Below are 20,037 nucleotides of genomic sequence, written 5' to 3'. Positions count from 1 at the left end.
AAAGTTCCCTAAACATATGCAAGTAAATTTGGTTGTAGATAAAGATACTTTAATATATAAATTTTTCATGACTTTAGCCATTCTGCTATCACTCTAATTGTTAGTGTAGTGACTGTTGATGTTTGATCGTGTAAATTCGGAGAATGGGAAGAACATAACTTATACTCTATACTCAATGGAGTACTATGGAACTGGAGCCACTCAAAACCATCAACAACGACTTCTGTTGATTTATTCTATATGGATCTTTCATTTATTTCGTTGTACTCATGTTGAATAGGTACTTCATATGAATTCTTTAAAATACATTAGAATTAATAAATATTATAGGTGTCACAGTAAATACTGATACACACCCATGTTGAAGACTTACTAATAATAGATACCATATGACGTAGGTCATTATGGCTTTACAGCACAAAACACTGTAATACAAGCTTGTTGACATTGAACGATCTGAATGAACATGTAATGTAATTTACGGGGGTTCTAACTGTGTGACAGTAATTTCGTTTGTTGAACTCATGCTTGTAGAGCATTCAGATGTGACTTTTCTTTCTGTGAAGAAACCAGGTTCTTTAGCTTGAGGCAAAATGGCATCATTAGTCAACATCAAGATCACTGTAGGCATATCTGGCCAGTCTTCTGGACATTGTTGTACACATAACAGAGCGACATGCATTAAGCGTAGCAATTCAGAAATATAACGTGAATCCATTAGATGCCCATCAATTAGCTCCAATGCTCTACCTTCTTTTATAAAGTTTTCATACCTATCAACAACACAATCAGCACATAATCAAGAAACAAGTAGGGGTTGATGTGCCCAATGGATTTAAGTTCAATGCAATTTCTAAGTATCATTTTTACGAGGTGTTATCAGTTAGTAATTATTATAGAGAAATATTTGTAACTGCCTAGTAAGTGACCTCATTGTTAAGGATTATTCTACTCTGTTAGTGCACAAAATTTAATTACAAACAAGACTTACATGTCCGAGTAGGTTGATACTCTGACTTTCACCGGCAAATCCTCTGTTTCTCGGACCACTGGTTATCTGTAGCACTAACACACCAAAGCTAAATACATCTGATTTTACTGAGAAAACACCATGGACTACATACTCTGGGGACATGTAGCCACTGCATCACACATTAAACAGATAATAGTGTGTGATCCAGCTTTAATGTGGAAATAGTATTAGTCCTGGTACACCACTTCAGCGGAGTCCATTCCATGGTCCAGTACTGTACCCCTTAACTTTACCTTTCCTCATGACATCCTGAGGATATCCAGTAGGATCACAATGATACGTATATTCCCCTGGAGCTGGATCATATTCGTTCTTCCACGAGGACAGATAAAATTCTTGTCCAGTTACAAAGTTCTTACCCTGGTAAGAGCGTATCATTTGCATCTCTTACGACAAGATTCCCCGAGTTCAACAACTGTGCAACTGTATTCTTCACAGGCAAACTCCTTGACGAATTAGTAGACCATATGCTCTTATTGTCAGCAGTGAGAAGAGCAAGTTGTCCTGTATCGATGATTTTCAACCTAACACCTGATTTGTTGGTGAATGGATTCGCTCTATTGGCAACCCATACCACAGACTCATCAGGTACATTGTGCTTGTACCACATTCCGACATACCAATTATTCGTGAAACTAGTCGGGGTAAAAAATCCCATCTCAAAGCTTCCATCAGATGAAGTAATGGTCTTACCATCTGTTAGAAAGTCAGTTGCAGTGACAATATCTTTTGCACTAGAAACTAAGCATAGAAAACCACATAACAACAATATGTGCAATGTAAGCAGAAAAATTTCCACTAAGAAATCTGTTGTATCACATGCCTACCTTACCCAAGATTTATAATGGGAGTTATTAGAATTGAATAAGTTTCTTTGCACCAAAATTAAAGGGTTGGACCTACATAAATCTTATTGACTTCGTCAACGAAATTTTCATATTTGTTTCATTTGATTGCTTGTTTGGTTACTTGTTTTACAATTCTTGCAACAATGATGCTAATTTTGTGCTGTTTAATTCACAGTCTTGAAATTTTGTTACTTCATAGCCAGCATTTATGGCATGTCACTAACAAGCTATTTATTGCCTTTTTGTGTTACTTACAAAAGTTGAACCATTTTGGAGAAATTAAACAAGACACAAGTGTATGGCCAGGCTACCAGAGCCTGATAGGTTCTTCACAAATCACAAACACAGACTTTTTCGAAGGGTCAGTGGCATAAATGCCCTATATAAGGTACATAACAAGTTGTGTCGTACTATGTTGAGCGAGACAAGAATTCAATTTCAAAAACCCACATATGGTAAAAAGCGGGTAATTTAATTCCTACAGAACTTATGCAATGTTCACTAAACTTCTGCCGAAAGAATTAGGTTCATAGAAATACTACACAACCTATATCTACCGCCAAATTATAAAAAAAAAAATAAAAAAAATCTTATGCCAAGTGAATTAGGTTAAAGATAAGGGTACTTTAATTCATAAATATATATTGAATGAGTAGTAAGGCCAAATTTTAAAGATCGGCATACTTAAGAAAAAGAAATTAATAGGGACATGAGTGGGTGCAAAAACTAAATGTTCATTGTCAAATTAACTATCAAAATAAATAAATTGTTAAAAAATTAACTTCAACAAAAATTAATAAGATATAATAATAAACTTATTTAATTTTTTAATACACGTGAAATTGAAAATGATAACAAATAAATAAAAACAGGAGCGTATGTGTAATCTAAGACATGCAACTATTGGCCAAGATTTTGGATAGCGGCAGAAATCAAATCAACACTGTTAATTTTAAGTCATTAAATTTCTGGGCCTCTAATTAAATTACTATTTTCCTGTCAACGGAAAAATATCTCGAAGATCTAGAAATTAAAAAAAATATATCACGTATATGAATAAATATCTTGTAATTTAATTTTTTTCTAAATTCCACACATTGAAAAAAGTTTAATGTATCGAGCTGTATTTTTAAATACGTACCGTATGATGATCAATAATTTGGTTAAAGTGCAAATTGGCATGCATCATGCAAGTATAAGACAGTCAATTATGATCACTTCAATCTGATAGGCATATCCAACCCCCCTCTTAAAAATTTTTTGATAATGACAAACTTTTTATATTACAATATTTTTATTTAACAGTTACACATTATTATTATTGGATATTTTTAATAAAAAGTTTTGACTTCGCTATTGATATCAACTGCCATCATCACTCATCGAGCAAGATACTACAACTGCGGGCCACCTCCGTCATTACAATTCTTATCCCAACACCATTAATATCCACCAACACCAACTCTTTTAATATTTTTTATTAATATTAATATTTATTATTGGTAAAAATTGATTTTGTGATCGGTAGCTATAAAGGTCATCTACGCATGTTATTGCTTCACTGTTTTGTTTAAGAGATCATTGATTTATTATTGAAGCTTCAATTCTTCGAAAATCTCCTAATATTTGGTGGAATAAGTTTTGACGTCACTTCACTGTAACAAAATACCATTTAATAGTAATAAATAAATATATTAATAATATATGCTAAATTTTTTATTGATTTTAATTTATTTCATTGGAATCAATCATTAAATATATTAAAAAGATATATATAAAAAAGATATTATTATTAAAAATATATATTAAAAATAATTAGATTATTATCATTAAATAATTAGTATTAAAATTAAAGTAATATAGTGCATCTGTCAGCGTAAATCGAAAATCTAAAATTCAGTCACATGTGCGTGAAGTTACCCCTATTTCAGTCAAAAGTCAAAAATGATTTTGAAAATTTCATATTATGATCTGTGATTTTTAAATATAAAAATTAATTTATAAATTTATATTTTATTTGAACAACCTCATATTTATATTTATGAGTTATTTATTTATATATAAATAAAAGTTGTAATCATATTTTCACTTTTTAAATTTATTATTGTCATCAATATAAAATTTATATTACTTTAAATTAATGCCTGTTTTATTATTTATATTTTATGGAATTTATTATTTTGTTAATTAAATTTATTTATCAACCAAATTTAACAAAAAACAAATTTTATGAACAAGACTAACCACAATGATTTTGAGTGAATAAGACTAACCACAGTGATTACGAGTGAACAAGACTGCCTCGTTTAGCATTTGTGATACTTATTTTTATGTGAATTCAGCTATTTTTTTGCATAACGTTAGTTAAGATCCAAGCCCAGGAATAAACAAGCACTGGGTTAATTAAACCAACGTTCACAATTTCCTCGTGTGCACTTCACAGCAGGTGTTTTTACAAGAAGATGTCAAGTGCCATATTCAGTCGGAAAAATTTGAAACGGAATATTCACTCGATTAATATTTATTATCTCAAACAGTCAATTTTCTTTATAACTATCCATCATCCGAGAAATTAAAAGGTCAACAGAACAAATTAAAGTAGCTTGAAACACTTGTTATATATGTTAAAAGAGAAACAAGAGTCATTTTCCCCAGCCGTCTTTTTGTGTATATATTTATGATACCACTACTTTTTTTAAAATATTGGATATGATAGCATGTGATTTAAAGCAAATGGAAAGTTTTGCATGGATCTTGATTTTGTCACCTTAATTAGCTTGTTATTATGTTGACAAAAAATGACCATTTACTATGGAAATTGGAATGGTATCATCCAGCAGAAAGCAAATGAAATTTTTTCTGCTTATGTTGCTCATATTGTTATGTGGTTTTCTTTGCTCAATTTCTAGTGCAAAAGATACCATCACTGCAAATGACTTTCTAATAGAGGGTAAGACCATTTTTTCATCCGATGAAAGCTTTGAATTGGGATTTTTTTCCCCAGGTAGTTTCGCGAATAATTGGTATATTGGAATATGGTACAAGCACGACGAGATGCCTGACAAGTCTGTTGTATGGGTTGCCAATAGAGAAACTCCACTCAACAATACATCAGGTGTTATGCTGAAAATCGTTGATTCAGGACGACTTGCTATTGTTACTTCTGCTAATATGAGCATATGGTCTACTAATTCGTCGAGACTTTTGGCTGTGAAGAATCCAATTGCGCAGTTGTTGAATTCAGGGAATCTAATCATAAGAGATGCAAATGATACTAAGCCTGAGAACTTCCTGTGGCAGAGTTTTGATTATCCTACTAATACGCTCTTACCAGGCATGCAACTTGGTAAGAACTTTGTGACTGGACAAGAATTTTACCTGTCCTCATGGAAGAACGAATATGATCCGGCTCCAGGGAAGTATACCTATCATTGTGATCCTACTGGATATCCTCAGGTTGTCGTGAGGAAAGGTAAAGCTAAAGTGTTCAGTGGTGGACCATGGAATGGACTCCGCTGGAGTGGTGTACCAGGATTGACAAAAAATACAATTTATACATTTAAGCTGGATTTTGATGAAAAGAAAGCAATTTACAGCTACACGCTTGTGGATAATTCTGTTGTATCCAAATTAACACTGAACAGTCATGGTATGCTTAAGCGTTGGACGTGGGATGAGAAGATACATGAATGGCATGTTTACCTGGCTTCACCAGCAGATGCCTGTGAAAATTATGGAGCATGTGGTGCCTATGGTAGTTGCAACATCATATTGTCTCCTGTTTGTCGTTGCTTAGACAAGTTTGTGCCTAAAGATCCGAAGAATTGGTCAGTGACAAAGTGGTCCGGTGGATGTGTCAGAAAAACACCGCTTAGTTGCAAGAATGGAGATGGATTTCTCAAGTACTCTGGTATAAAGCTTCCAGATACTCAGTATTCACGGTTTGATGTGAGTATGTCACTCCAAGGGTGCGAGAAAGTTTGCTTAAAGAATTGCTCTTGTATGGCTTACTCAAATCTTGATATACGCAATGGTGGCAGTGGCTGTTTGCTTTGGTATGGCGACTTGATTGACATTCGAGAATTACCTGGAGGACAGGACATCTACATAAGGATAGCTAACTCGGAGCTAGGTAAAATTTATGCTACAAATTCATTGCTGTTTGATTAATACGAAGCATTAGCTGAATGAAGTGAACTTCACAATTCTTAGCTTTAGTTGTGTTTTGCTTAGCTCTTTGTTAAAATGTTCATATAGTATATATTTAGCTTATTTACCCTCCATTTCTTCTTCAGGCTCGAAGAAGAAAACGAAAGCACTTGTGCTGAGTCTATCACTTTTAAGCGGAGTGTCTGTCATTGGCCTGATCATAGGGCTGTATATTTTGATAAAGACAAGGAACAAGAAGAGTAAGATGACTCTGAAAGATGATCTAGAACTTCCACTGTTTTCCCTATCAACAGTGACTAAAGCAACCTCTAATTTCTCCGACAAGAACATGCTTGGAGAAGGTGGATTTGGATCTGTTTACAAGGTAACATATTCATTGTAGGTTTATTATATGTACTATAATTGACAATAACAGATAAGTAACATTTTGAATTATCACTGTCAAAACATCCTTAGCTTCAATATGAGTCAGCTGTATGTTGTGATATCATAGGGAATCCTGGAGGGAGGACAAGAAGTAGCTATAAAGAGGCTCTCAAAATCTTCCTCGCAAGGAGTCAACGAGTTCAAGAATGAAGTTAATTGCATTGCCAAACTTCAACATCGAAACCTTGTGAAGCTTATAGGTTGCTGCGTTGAAGGAGAAGAGAAAATTCTGGTCTACGAATACATGCCCAATAGAAGTCTCGATTTCTTCATATTTGGTATGCTTACTCTTGCTTAACACATAATACTTAAGTACTGCTCATTGTATAGCATTGAGCTTGCAGCTTTCACCATGATTTTGAAAAAAATTGTTAATTTCAAATGGAAGTAGTTTCTGTTTAACATATTAAAAGCACTTACAGCATCAGTAACTATACTAATTGGGCCTGTGAACAGATGAAAACAAGAGCTCGATACTCAACTGGCCTAAGCGCTTCAACATCATCAATGGAATTGCTCGAGGACTTTTGTATCTCCATCAAGATTCTCGGCTAAGAATTATCCATAGAGACCTCAAAGCTAGTAACATTTTGCTAGATGCTGACATGAACCCCAAGATCTCGGATTTTGGCATAGCTAGAAGTGTGATAGGAAACGAGACAGGTGCTAATACACACCATGTGGTTGGGACACAGTAAGTAATTTCACACTACCACCTTTTAGCATTTATCTTATGTACTACTACTATAATATCATCTGTCTAACACTATTTTCTGTCTAATTTGTGATGCAGTGGCTACATGTCCCCAGAATATCTAATACACGGTGTTTTCTCAATAAAATCAGATGTATTTAGCTTTGGCGTGTTAGTTCTAGAGATAATCAGTGGTCGGAGAAACAGAGGATTTTTCCATGGAAGTCACAGTATCAACCTTCTTGGACATGTAAGTCTTGTATGTTAAAAGGTACTTCCATATTCAGACCACTCGTAAGGTAATTACAAGTGATAGACTGATAGTGTAACTACACTGATAGTGTAAAATGTCTTACCAAGTGTTGGTGTATATAAATTAAATCTATTAAACACGCTTCACTTGCTTATACTGATCTGTTATTAACAGGTTTGGAAACTTTATAAAGAAGGTAGACCATTGGAATTGATTGATCTGCATATTACAGATTCATGTTATTTTACTGAATTGCTACGGCTAATTCATGTCGCTTTATTATGCGCGCAACATAGTCCAGAAGACAGGCCAGACATGTCTGAAGTGGTTGTGATGTTGGCTAATGATGCCATTTTACCTGAATCTAAGGAACCTGGTTTTTACACAGAAAGCATATTTCCTGATTCTGAATATTCTACAACAATGTATTCGAAAAACGAAATCACTATTACACAGTTAGATCCTCGGTAAATTAAATTTCATATTCTAGTAGATCTTTATATGTCTAGTAGCTTGAATAACAGAGGAGTACATTTTATGAGTTGTATCATATGAGGAAAGAATTTACCAACTCTTAAATTAAAAAAAACTGTCTGATGCACTAAGCTTCTGACATTCATGGATTCAGATCAGAATTGGACAATACGGGCCTATTATACACAGTTTTATAGGCTACATTTCTTTTTGAAATTTTAATTTACTCTCCAAAGTTCAATAAAAAATATGTATTTGAATGTGAGTACCGTTGGAACGTATGCACCCACCAGTGATCTCGGAATTAGGTTCCTTGACAGAATAACAATGTAGAAAGTAAATATCACAATATAAAACAGGCACAAGATTTTTTACATGAAACCTTCTTGCTCAAGGGAGTAAAAACACGACCTATCTAATAGAATTTTTCAAACTGTTTTTACTAATCTTCTCAAGCAAAAGTAAAACACAGTTTACACCACAACAACGAGATTGACCTCCTAATCTCACACTAAGTAATACAACGATTACTTAACCGAGTTTAAGCTGATACTACACTGCCCACTGAGCTACCTAACTCTAGATAGCTTAGACTTCAACTAAGCAAATACAACACCGTCCACTAAATCAGTTGAACTTAATTGACTTAGACTTTTGATAGAACAGAATGAAAATCTAATTCCTTTATGAATCAGTAATAGATTAACAATATAAGCACATGAGATACACAACTCTAAATACAACTAGACGCTTCAGCACTTCATCTGGTCCCTTGTTGATATGAGCAGTGTTCTTTCTTAAAGATGACTTTCTCTTTTGAAGCTTACGAATTTTTAGAAAAAATTCAAGTTTAGTTTGTCAAATCTTGAGTTTGTGTAATTTGGAAAGAGATTATATAAATCAACACAAACTCGTTGAAACAATTCTATTAGCGGAAAGCCTGCTGTTTAGAAAAGTTGTATCACCTATTACAACTTTTCTGACAACGGTCTTGTTACCTTTTCACGTAAGCAATCTTGAGGGATCAGTCCTTTGCAAATCTTTTTTTTAGGAGTTCTTGAAAGACTTGTTAGTTGACTTCCTTCTTTGAACGAATTTAATATGATTTTTATCATGTTGAAAATATCAATTATAAAGAGTTATTATCTGTTAGACAAACACCCTCATTCATTTTGATTGGTTCTGTATATTGATGTCTTATCAATCACTGACGGAACAGCTTTAGAGCTGTACCCCATTGAAAACTCTGTGAAGAACCAGGTCTGTACATTAACAAACAGTCTCTCCGTTCTTTCTATTGGTGCAGTATACTTTTCACCTACCGGCTGACGTAACAGTTTTAAAGTTGTACAGCTTTACAGTGATAGCAGTACTAACTAAAAATTTAATAGCAATATAACATATGCCCTGAAAGTTGTATTTCCCCGTTTTACGTTGGTATGACTCTCTTAGGAGTTCGTCTTCCTCGAGGAAACAAACAGCTGTAAGTTAGGGCTCGAAGTCTCAAGTATATAAGCGGCAAAAGGAGATCTTTAGCAAACGGCAAAAGCAACAAGGAGCATATCGAGCAGATTAAATTTGGCGTCAAGGTTAGCATTATAAATTGCAGTAGTTACCTAGCGAGTTTGACTTAGATTACGATACTTTAAGAGTCCTTAGATTGCTAAGTTTTATCTAGATCTCGTTTTCCAAGATAATTTTGTGTCTTATTGAATCTGTTTTGCTTTTTGCTGTGTTAATAGGTGTAGTCGTTTTTATAATTGGTATAAGAGCTGGTATCTATGGCTGCCCCACCCATGTATCAGGAAGGAGCTTCGCTAACTCGGCCTCCATTCTTCAATGGGAAGTACTACGGATGGTGGAAGAATAGGATGATGGAATTTATAATCGCTCAGAATTATGATTTGTGGGATGTTGTGATGGATGGTCCAACCATCCCCACAAAGCTTGGAGCTGATGGAACAGTTGTTCCTAAAGGAAGACTTGAACTAACTCCAGAGGACAAAATAGCGCTACAGAACAATGCCAAGGCTAAAAACATTTTGATTTGTGGCCTTGGTCCTGATGAATACAATAGGATCTCGTCGTGCTCTAATGCTAAAGAAATTTGGGACACTCTACAAAGTGCTCACGAGAGACATATGAGTCCAATGAAAAAATGTAACATAGACTATTGGAAGAGAAAGTACGAACTATTTAAGATGAAAGATGGTGAAACTATTCAGGAGATGCATAGCAGGTTTACATCTATTATCGACAAGATGGACTCACTTGGGGAGTCACTACCAAGTGGCAAAGCTGTAAGGAAGTTTTTTAGTGTACTGCCTAGTTCATGGGTAAGTAAAGTTGAAGCAAGTGATCTTGACTTTGAGGAAGAAATCATCAAACTGATGACCAGAATTATCCGGAAATGTTGAGCAATGGTCGTTAGTCGAGATCAACAGGTATGACACAAGTAACACTTCATCAAATTTTGTCCCTAATGGATCTAGACAAGGTAAAGGAGACACGAAAGGAATTTGGTATTCAGAACCAGAATAGGTGTAGTGGGTTGAAGTAGTTTTCTCATTGTTGTTCCTGCTTGTTGCTATTTTTGTCTTTTTTGAGCTCAGGGCCTATCGGAAACAACCTGGTCTTGATTACTTGGTTAGAAAAGAAGGTTATGGTCTTGAGTACTCTTTTCTATTTTTCCAGTGTCTGGTAACATGAACAATGGTGAATGCTAATGATGATTCTGTTTGCTTAGTTAGAAAATTGTACTTTTTCGGGTATCAGAGTTCACATATCTTTCTAAGATATAGATTACTATTTAGTTTTATGTCTCTTAAATGCAAAAATAAAATCAAGTTAAGGTAAAGGACATCTTAAATTCAGATGACAACTTTGTATCATTTTTAAAATATACTTCTAACTAAATGTGGAAACTAACAATGGAAATAGTTGAAATTTTTATCCATAATTAGATAACATCTAACAACAAAAACAACAACAATATACCCACTGATAGTAGATAAGATCTTTAGGTAGAAAAACTCAAATTGCTGTTTAATTTAGATATTGTTATATTAGTCAAGAATCAAAGTTCTTTGCCATTTCTAAATTACTATTCATGTGCACACAAATCAATCTAGTTTTCTTGTTTACACTCTACCGAGGATCTAACAATGTGATTGTGACTTCATTTCTTGAACTTCTTGTCTGTGATCCTGATTTTTCTTTATCAAATATGTTTCGTTCTGTGAAAAATCCCGGCTCTTTTGCTTTTGGAAGTAGACTCTCATTAGCCAACATATGAACCACAGAAGACATGTTTGGTCTATCATCTGGATGTTGTTGCACGCATAATAACCCCACGTGAATTAATCTCAAAACTTGAGATATATGCAAAGAATCGGCTAGTTGCTCATCAATTAGTTCCAAGGACATATCTTCTTTGTAAAGATTCCATGCCTATTTGAGTTTAGATTTTATGAATCATGACAAATTCTATTATTGTAAAGAAAAGAATGACTGAGAAGGTTAAACAGTGCTTACGTGACCGAGAAGGTTAAGGTTGTGATCTTGATGGACAAATCCTCTATTCCTCTTGCAACTCACAATCTCTAACAACAAGACGCCAAAACTAAACACATCTGATTTTACTGAGAAGATCCCATCTACTGCATATTCCGGGGACATGTACCCACTGTGCCAACAAAACAACACCAAGAGAATTAAAGAAGAAAAATGTCATATGAGAGTACATTGTATGATATCAGAGATCCTTACTGTGTCCCAACCACATTGCGTGTTTTTGCTCCCATCTCATTTCCTGCAACACTTCTAGCCATGCCAAAGTCTGATATTTTAGGATTCAAATCTGTATCTAGCAAAACATTGCTTGCTTTAAGGTCTCTATGAATAATTCGTAGTCGAGAATCTTGATGAAGATATAATAAGCCGCGAGCAATTCCATTTATGATGTTGAAACGCTTTGGCCAATCAAGTAATTTGCTCTTTGTTTTATCTACAAATTAAAATAAGCTTTCCCGTTAGCAGTTTCTTTATGTTTTGGCTAATAGATCAAAGTATTACTCATTTTAGCTTGTGTAGTAGGTTAGAAATCCATACCAAATATGTAGGAATCTAGGCTGTTGTTAGGCATGTATTCATAGATCAACATCTTTTCTTCCCCGTGGATGCAGCAGCCTAGAAGTCTCACAAGATTTCGATGCTGAAGCTTGGCGATGTAGATAACTTCATTCTTGTATTCATCAAGTCCTTGCATGGAAGTCCTTGACAGTCTCTTCACAGCAATTTCTTGTCCCTCTTCCAGCACTCCCTAGAAATTGAAAATGTATAATAGCAGAACATAGATTTTGCACAGACGAGAATATTACAGAATGAAAATTTATCCGTAACATTCTTATCTTGAGCATAAGCTAGTTACTTTACCAACAAATTTGCATTGTGTACCTTGTAAACAGGTCCAAATCCACCCTCTCCAATCTTGTTGTTGAGCGAAAAGTTATCTGTGGCTCTTGTTATGGTTGACAATTGGAACAGTGGCAGCTCAAAATCTTCTTTGTTTTGCAGTTTCTTCTTCTTTTTCCGTTTGTACAACAACAAAATCAGGCTAAGCAGAATCATTGCCAGCAACAATGAGAAACTCAATGTGAGTATCTTTGCTTTCTTTCTTTTTGAACCTGCCTCAGATTCTACACAACTTCTTAAGTCAGCTACTGCAAGTCGACATAGGCTGCTAACTTTGCATGATACTATCTATATGTGTTGAAAAACTAAGTGTAAGAAACACATCAAGGAAATTACTTAAACAAGCTCTTACCTAGCTCTGAAGAATCCATCCTGATGTAAATGTCTTGTCCTCTTTCAGACAGCTTTCTGATGTCAATCAATTCCCCAAACCATAGTAAGCAACCTTTGTCTCCGTTGCTTATATCTAGACTTGAATAAGCTGTGCATGAGCAGTTCCTGAAGCATACCTGCCTACAGTCTTCCAGTGTCATTGTTTTATTGTAATGAGAGTGCTTAGTATTCGGCAACTTGATTCCAGAATATTTTATGAACACATGTTCCTTGTTGCAGTCTAGAGGTGTCTTCCGAACGCATCCGTCTAACCAATCTCCCCTTTCCCATTGTTGTGGATATTTAGCTACAAACTTTTCCAGACATCCACAAACTGGAGTATTATCTATGTCACAGCTCCCATAGGCACCACATAAGCTATGTGTATCACAATTATCCGCTGGTAAATTGTAGTAAATATGCCATCTCTTTGTCCGATCCACCCACGTCAAACGTTGTATATAACCGCTGCTAGTCAGGACTAGTCTTGTTATAGTCGAACTGTTTATGAGTGTATAGCGATAGTAAACCTCCTCCTCGTTGAAACTAAATTGGAAATGGCAGCAGTCTAGTAGAGGTATGGGTGACCCACTCCATCGTAAACCATTCCATGGTCCTATACGAGCCGATACACTTGTGCCACGTATGGTGAGTAACTGTGGATATCCAGTAGGATCAATGTAACGAGTGAACTCACCTGGAGCTGGATCATTATCTTCCTTCCATGCTGAAAGGTAAACCTCACGTCCAGTCCTAAAATTCTTGCCTAGCTTCATATCAGGCAAGTGCGTATCCGTTGGAAAATTGAAACTCTGCCAGAGAAAATCTTCTGGATTGTCATCATTTGCATCCTTTACAACTAGATTACCAGAATTTAAAAGCAGTGCAACTGGATTTTGGACTGATCTTGAGGTGTTCGTGGACCATATAGTTTCATTCTTGTCGTTAAGAAGAACAAGTATTCCCGGCTTGTTGACCTTCAAAATAACTGAAGATGTATTGGTGAGTGGTTTCTCTCTGTTTGCAACCCATACAACTGTTTGGACATGAGAAAGAATTTGTTTGTACCATATCCCAATATATCGATTTGAGGAACTGCTGGGACTGAAGAATCCCAGTTCAAAGGTTCCACTGGATGAAACAATAGTTTCACCATCTATGATGGATTGATTTGTAGTGATTAAGTCAGTTGTCGTAGAAAAGCTATTGTGTATAGACGAGCAGAAAGCCAACATAAAAGGTAGGAAGAACCAGAAACTAGTTCCCATAGATGATGCCCTGAGGTGTAAGTAAGCCTTTGATCAACTATTATGCATTTCTAGAATTTGTATCTTTTGGGACACGGCACCATATTTTTTCTTTTTGAATAGTCGTTAACAATGGCGGTTGTAGACAGTCTGTTGAAATTTGTAAGGCTCTTAATGTCTCTTTGACAAATTTTACATCCAATATTTGAATAGAGAAACTCCATTCCCATTTTGAGAAATCTTGTGTCTAGAAAAAACTAGCTAGCTTTACCCAAGTCTTTGGTCGCCTATTGATTGACTATGGTTTTGACTTTAGAGCCAAATTTCACTTAACGTGATGTTGTGTTGAAATTCCTTGCACGTTTTTGAATATTTATCGTTATTCACACTTCACAGGAAAAAAAATATGCAAATTTTCATTTTTTAAAGACAGCATCTGGAGAACGGCAACATTTAATAGAAAAAAATGGACCATTTAGGAAGAAAACAAGATAGAAATTTCATGATTGTGATGTTAGCTTGATAAGTCATTTTCTGCCTAATTAATTAGTATCATAAAGCTAATGACCATTCCAAAAAGACGTGACTTCTGAGAATACAAGCGAGTGAGCGACATGCGGGCCCAAAGTCTTAGTTAAGCCGGAGATAATATCTTATATAGTTGATTGTATAGTCCTCTCATTAAGCTAGTCAATTTTATTTTATGACTCAAAATTTGCTTCTTTTTTTTTTTTTATTTCACTTAGACCACCCATTAATATAAAAAGAATGACTTAATTTTAGTTGATGTGGAGTTAAAAAAAAATTAAAAATATTGCCATTCTAATTTAAAATTATATCAAACGTATTATTATATGATTTTTTTGGTTAAATTTAGTGAAATTAAAATTTTATTTTAAACCAAATTTATTCTTCTTTCATTTAAAAAAGAATGACCTAATTTGACTTGGAATGGAATTCAAGGAAAAAAAACAAGATTTTTAATTTTGTGATTTTAAACATGTCTGGTGAAAAGTTAAAATTAAAGTGTTACCAAAAAAATAAAGGAATCATTCTTTTTAAAATAAAATAAAAATGAAATAGAAACATTCTTTTTTTTAGCTCTTTTTAAAATAAAATAAAAATAAAATAGAAACATTCTTTTTTTAATGGAGGGGATATGTATTTTTGGATCAAATTATTAATGTTTACATTTTTGGACTATAAAACTGAGGGACAGTGTGAGCATTTATTACTGTTGCTTTTTTTCCTTTCATTTCGCTCTTCTTCTTGTTACACGGACGAAGCTTAAAGCCAGAAATTAATGGCGCTTTACTTTGAGACTTTCAAGCTCCTACACCGACGTCTCCCTTTCCAGACTCCATCTCCGGCAGTCGCCACTCCGATGTAACGCTAGGGCTCCATATTTTGGTATACTTCTTTGCTGCTACTTTTATGATTTTGACATTCGGGGAAAATTGTTGGTGGAGTGATTCTACATTACCTGTGTACTCGTTTGAGTTAATTTGCATTCACTTATAGATTGAACTTTATTTAAGAAAAAATGAATCTGATCTGGCTTTTCTTATTTGTTGTTTAGGAAAAACAAGTAATGATTAGTATATCAGAATGTTTCTTTCTGATTGATTCCATTTTCATAAAAAAAAATTGCATAACTCGAGAGGGTAGTGTAGTTCTCGCTCTAATGAATCAAAAGAATGGTTTTCACTTTTGGAACATACAAGTTCGATACAAATAACAAAGAATAGAAATTAGAGAGCAGGTCTCTTTGCTAAGTGGAAAATTTCCAGATCATTTGAGGTATCATTGGCATGGCATAGTCAGTAGTCTCATTCATTTTAGCAGAGATACTGAAAAGTCTTTTGGTCTCACGTTAGCTGGGTTTTGAATGGTCAACAATAGTTTATTAAAGTATTCTTTATCAAAAATGGACTTTGTTCAGAATTTTATATGGTTTTCCAAGAGGTAAAATGCAAAATGACAATTTCTGTGACGTAAAAGAATGATCAAACTACTTTTTGGGGTGAATGCAGGTTATTGACATAAAAATAAGTTGCACTAATTCAGATGACAAAAAAAGGTCTAAACACTGCAAAGTGAAAAGAGAAAAAAAGCATCAGAAATTTTATGAATGGGTCAATGGAGCAAGACATGACAAGGCGAGCTAAAATGCAGTGGATTAAGGTTAGCCCCTCCGTGTATCTTAAATTGTTTTCTGCTTGTTTACTATTTTATATTGTCACACTCTACCGAGGATCTAACAATGTGATTGTCACATCATTTTTTGAACTTCCTGTCTGCGATCCTGATTTCTCTTCATCAAATACGTCTCGTTGTATGAAAAATCCTGGTTCTTTTGCTTTTGGAAGTAGACTCTCATTAGCCAACATTTGAACCACAGAAAACATGTTTGGTCTATCATCTGGATGTTGTTGCACACATAATAAACCCACTTGGATTGACCTCAAAACTTGTGAAATATTGCAAGAATCAGCCAGCTGCTCATCAACTAGTTCCAAGGACCTATCTTCTTTGTAAAGCTTCCATGCCTGTTTGAGATCTTATGAATCATGACAAATTCCATTACTGTAAAGGAAGAATGAGTTGTGTGTGTAATAAAGGTTATACAGTGCTTACATGACCGAGAAGGTTAAGGTTGTGATCTTGATGGACAAATCCTCTATTTCTCTTGCAACTCACAATCTCTAACAACAAGACGCCAAAGCTAAATACATCTGATTTTACCGAGAAGATCCCATCTACTGCATATTCTGGAGACATGTAACCACTGTGCCAACAAAATAACACCATGAGAATTAAAGCAAGATATCATATGAGAGTATATTGTATAGTATTAGAGATTCTTACTATGTCCCAACTACATTATGTGTTTTTGCTCCCATCTCATCTCCTGTAACACTTTTGGCCATGCCAAAGTCTGATATCTTTGGATTCATTTCTATATCTAGCAAAACATTGCTTGCTTTAAGGTCTCTGTGAATAATTCGTAGTCGAGAATCTTGATGGAGATATAATAAGCCACGAGCAATTCCATTGATGATGTGAAAACGCTTTGGCCAATCAAGTAATTTTTTCTTTGTTTGATCTACAAGATAAGTTTTTTAGTTAGCAGTTTTTTTCAAGTTGTGACTAATAGATCAAAGTATTATTCATTTTATCTTGTATAGTAGGTTAGAAATCCAAACCAAATATGTAGGAATCCAGGCTTCTATTAGGCATGTATTCATAGATCAACATCTTTTCTTCCCCTTGGATGCAGTAGCCCAGAAGTCTCACAAGATTTCGATGCTGAAGCTTGGCAATATAGATAACTTCATTTTTGTATTCATCAAGTCCTTGCATGGAAGTTCTTGACAGTCTCTTCACGGCAATTTCTTGCCCATCTTCCAGCAATCCCTAGAAATGGCAAATGTGTTAGAGTCACATGGTGGGATGAGGAGAATTTGGACTCCTTATGTGATCTTGGGCAATCCTCCCCTCATAAGCTAGCATTTGAGTTGAGTTAAGCCCAAGGTTCATTTCATTACATGGTCTTAGAGTCAAGCCCATCCCAATTTATGGTTTACTTTTTAGGTTGAGTTATGCAAGGTCCATTTCTTTACAAATGTATAATAGCAGAACAGAGATTTTACAAAGACGAGAATGTTGCAGCAAATTTGCACTATGTACCTTGTAAACAGGTCCAAATCCACCTTCTCCAATCTTGTTGTTGAGCGAAAAGTTATTCGTGGCCCTTGTTAATGTCGAAAATTGCAACATTTGCAGCTCAAAATCTTCTTTGAGTTGCAGCTTCTTCTTCTTTTTCCCTTTGTACAACAAAAAAATCAGGCTAAACAGAATCATTGCCATCAACAATGAGAAACTCATGAGTATGAGTATCATTGCCTTATTTCTTTTTGAACCTGCATCAGATTCTGCAATCAATTTCTTAAATCAGCCATGGCAAACCGAGATAGGCCACTAAGTGTAAAAAACACATCATGGGAAATTTCCTAAACAAGTTATTACCTCGCTCTGAAGAATCCATCTTGATGTAAATGTCTTGCCCTCTTTCAGACAGCTTTCGGATGTCAATCAATTCCCCAAACCAAAGCAAGCAACCTTTGTCTCCGTTGCTTATATCTAGACTTGAATAAGCTGTGCAAGAGCAGTTCCTGGAGCATACTTGCCTACACCCTTTGAGTGTCATGGTTTTATTATACCGAGAGTACTTAGTATTTGGCAGTTTGATTCCAGAATATTTTATGAATACATGTTCAGTTTTGCAATTTAAGGGTGTCCTGCGGACACACCCTTCTGACCAATCTCCCTTTTCCCATTGATGTGGATATTTAGCTACAAACTTTTCCAAACATCCACAAACCGGTGTATCATCTATGTCACAGCTCCCATAGGCACCACATAGGCTATTTGTATCACAATAATCCGCTGGCAAATTGTAGTAAATATGCCATCTCTTTGTCCATTCCACCCACTTCAAATGTTGTATATAACCATTGCTATTCAGGACTAGTCTTGTTAAGTCCAAGCTGTTAATTAGTGTAAACCTGTAGTAAAGCTCCTGCTCATTGAAAATAAATTGAAAAAGACAGCATTCTAGTAGTGGTATAGGTGATCCACTCCATCGTAAACCATTCCATGGTCCTATACGAGCTGTTACACTTGTGCCACTTTTGATGAGGGCTTGTGGATATCCAGTAGGATCAATGTGATGCATGAATTCACCTGCAGCTGGATCATTATCGTTCTTCCATGCTGAAAGGTAAACCTCATGGCCAGTCTTAAAATTCTTTCCAAGCTTCATTTCAGGCAAGTGCGTATCAGTTGGGAAATGGAAGCTCTGCCAGAGGAAATTTTCTGGATTGTCATCATTTGCATCTTTGACAACAAGATTACCAGAATCTAAAAGTATTGCAACAGGATTTTGGACTGATCTTGAGGTGTTTGTGGACCATATCATTTCATTTTTGCCATTGAGAAGAGCAAGTATTCCCCGCTTGTTAACCTTCAAAACGACTAACAATGTATTGGTGAGTGGTTTCTCTCTGTTTGCAACCCATACAACTGTTTGCATATGAGGAAGAATTTGCTTGTACCATATCCCAATGTATCGCTTTGTCGAATTATTGGGGCTGAAAAATCCCAGCTCAAAGGTTCCACCAGATGAAACAACAGTTTCACCATCTGCAATTGACTGATTTGTCGTGATTACATTTGTTGTAGTGGAAATGATCTTGGGTATGCAATAGTAGAAAGACAGTAGGAAAATTAGTAGGAAGAAAATAGTTCCCATTTACTATGCCTTGATGTCTAAGTTTAAGTTGTGTGGCCTATATATCGCCCACAATAGTTAGAGTTTAGACTTCAGATTTTGTTTCACAATTAAGAATTAAATTGTGTTAATTTCTACTACTTGACAATTGACATGCCTTTGGGACACGGCATTTACTAGTATTGTTTATTTTTACTAGTCATTGTCGACGTGAGATAATTTGTCGAGTAAATATCTCAAAACGTTATTCAGCATTCACCATCAATCTCTACAATCAATGTTGCAGTCACTGCAGAAGGGAGAATTCAACTACTCCTACTTTGACATCTAAGTTTCTTGGCTGATTTCATGCAAAATACGGTATGATTATGGATGGACATTTGGTGGTCTTACCTAGGTTTCGATTTTTTCACCAGCAATTTTTCAAATTCTATGACATTTTAGTAATTATAGTCCAGTTTTCTCTTGCTTGCTTTTTTTTCCCTTTAGTTTTCAAAGAGTTCACCTCAAATTGTGTATTAAAAATTGATATGTCTATATTATTCGAAGGAAGAGAAGGATATTGCCGTGTGAGTTAGGAAAAAATAGTTCTCAACTTTCATGTGATAATAAACTACATGAAATAGACTTCCTTCAATTTGTATTTGTAAGTGAAGTGATATAAATGGAGGATCACACGTCCAACCTCACTCTTAAATTCATATTTGGAAGTCACTAAAATTGGTAGACTCGTATTATACGTTGGAACGTGAAT

General features: G+C 35.1%; 4 protein-coding genes and 1 long non-coding RNA gene across 10 annotated transcripts; 2 read left to right on the top strand and 3 right to left on the bottom strand.

Moving 5' to 3' along the window:
- Positions 1-267: 267 nt before the first annotated feature.
- Positions 268-2,915, bottom strand: LOC101252280 (uncharacterized). Its single transcript, XR_741284.4, has 2 exons — positions 992-2,915; positions 268-773 (listed from the first exon to the last, which is right to left on the bottom strand). It is a non-coding gene; the product is annotated as an uncharacterized lncRNA (long non-coding RNA).
- Positions 2,916-4,583: 1,668 nt separating this feature from the next.
- LOC104644323 (G-type lectin S-receptor-like serine/threonine-protein kinase At4g27290) lies at positions 4,584-16,979 on the top strand. Of its 5 annotated transcripts, XM_026030839.2 has the most exons (10): positions 4,584-6,013; positions 6,177-6,415; positions 6,545-6,755; positions 6,934-7,171; positions 7,271-7,421; positions 7,599-9,487; positions 9,641-10,342; positions 12,474-12,552; positions 16,024-16,174; positions 16,392-16,979. In XM_026030839.2, exons 1-6 carry the CDS (start codon positions 4,693-4,695, stop codon positions 7,893-7,895), a joined length of 2,457 nt encoding a protein of 818 aa, XP_025886624.1. In that variant the 5' UTR covers positions 4,584-4,692; the 3' UTR covers positions 7,896-9,487; positions 9,641-10,342; positions 12,474-12,552; positions 16,024-16,174; positions 16,392-16,979. The 5 variants fall into 5 exon arrangements, with proteins under 5 accessions (XP_025886624.1, XP_069153508.1, XP_010320283.1 ...); XM_069297407.1 differs by lacking the exon at positions 12,474-12,552; XM_010321981.3 differs by having other exon boundaries at positions 16,024-16,979.
- Positions 9,680-10,315, top strand: LOC104647171 (uncharacterized). Its single transcript, XM_026030514.1, has one exon. It carries the CDS (start codon positions 9,680-9,682, stop codon positions 10,313-10,315), a length of 636 nt encoding a protein of 211 aa, XP_025886299.1.
- On the bottom strand, positions 10,768-14,011 carry LOC104647168 (G-type lectin S-receptor-like serine/threonine-protein kinase At4g27290). Its single transcript, XM_026030512.2, has 6 exons — positions 12,724-14,011; positions 12,354-12,595; positions 12,009-12,219; positions 11,667-11,904; positions 11,433-11,583; positions 10,768-11,348 (listed from the first exon to the last, which is right to left on the bottom strand). The coding sequence occupies exons 1-6, from the start codon at positions 14,009-14,011 to the stop codon at positions 11,046-11,048; spliced, it is 2,433 nt and encodes an 810-aa protein (XP_025886297.2). The 3' UTR covers positions 10,768-11,045.
- LOC138348350 (G-type lectin S-receptor-like serine/threonine-protein kinase At4g27290) lies at positions 16,023-19,395 on the bottom strand. 2 transcript variants are annotated; one of them, XM_069297410.1, is made up of 6 exons: positions 18,020-19,395; positions 17,681-17,925; positions 17,197-17,407; positions 16,859-17,096; positions 16,628-16,778; positions 16,023-16,539 (listed from the first exon to the last, which is right to left on the bottom strand). In XM_069297410.1, the coding sequence occupies exons 1-6, from the start codon at positions 19,302-19,304 to the stop codon at positions 16,237-16,239; spliced, it is 2,433 nt and encodes an 810-aa protein (XP_069153511.1). In that variant the 5' UTR covers positions 19,305-19,395; the 3' UTR covers positions 16,023-16,236. The 2 variants fall into 2 exon arrangements, with proteins under 2 accessions (XP_069153511.1, XP_069153512.1); XM_069297411.1 differs by having other exon boundaries at positions 17,681-17,913; positions 18,020-19,371.
- Positions 19,396-20,037: the final 642 nt, after the last annotated feature.

This window comes from Solanum lycopersicum, chromosome 4 (genome assembly GCF_036512215.1).
Source record: "Solanum lycopersicum chromosome 4, SLM_r2.1".
Lineage (NCBI taxonomy): Eukaryota > Viridiplantae > Streptophyta > Magnoliopsida > Solanales > Solanaceae > Solanum > Solanum lycopersicum.
Note: the sequence above shows the minus strand (reverse complement) of the source record. Positions and strands in the feature narration are given on the sequence as shown.

Bases quoted from the DNA above. Each gene is read 5' to 3' on its own strand.
- LOC104647168 (XM_026030512.2), bottom strand. From the start codon at position 14,011: ATGGGAACTAGTTTCTGGTTCTTCCTACCTTTTATGTTGGCTTTCTGC. The intron at 12,220-12,353 runs GTACACAATGCA...TTCAATTTCTAG, and splicing joins GATTTGGACCTGTTTACAAG to GGAGTGCTGGAAGAGGGACA. The intron at 11,905-12,008 runs GTATGGATTTCT...TTTAATTTGTAG, and splicing joins CCTAGATTCCTACATATTTG to ATAAAACAAAGAGCAAATTA.
- LOC104644323 (XM_069297407.1), top strand. From the start codon at position 4,693: ATGGAAATTGGAATGGTATCATCCAGCAGAAAGCAAATGAAATTTTTT. The intron at 6,416-6,544 runs GTAACATATTCA...GTGATATCATAG, and splicing joins GATTTGGATCTGTTTACAAG to GGAATCCTGGAGGGAGGACA. The intron at 7,422-7,598 runs GTAAGTCTTGTA...TGTTATTAACAG, and splicing joins GTATCAACCTTCTTGGACAT to GTTTGGAAACTTTATAAAGA.
- LOC104647171 (XM_026030514.1), top strand. From the start codon at position 9,680: ATGGCTGCCCCACCCATGTATCAGGAAGGAGCTTCGCTAACTCGGCCT.
- LOC138348350 (XM_069297410.1), bottom strand. From the start codon at position 19,304: ATGGGAACTATTTTCTTCCTACTAATTTTCCTACTGTCTTTCTACTAT. The intron at 17,097-17,196 runs GTTTGGATTTCT...CTTATCTTGTAG, and splicing joins CCTGGATTCCTACATATTTG to ATCAAACAAAGAAAAAATTA. The intron at 16,779-16,858 runs GTAAGAATCTCT...TTGTTGGCACAG, and splicing joins CATAATGTAGTTGGGACATA to TGGTTACATGTCTCCAGAAT.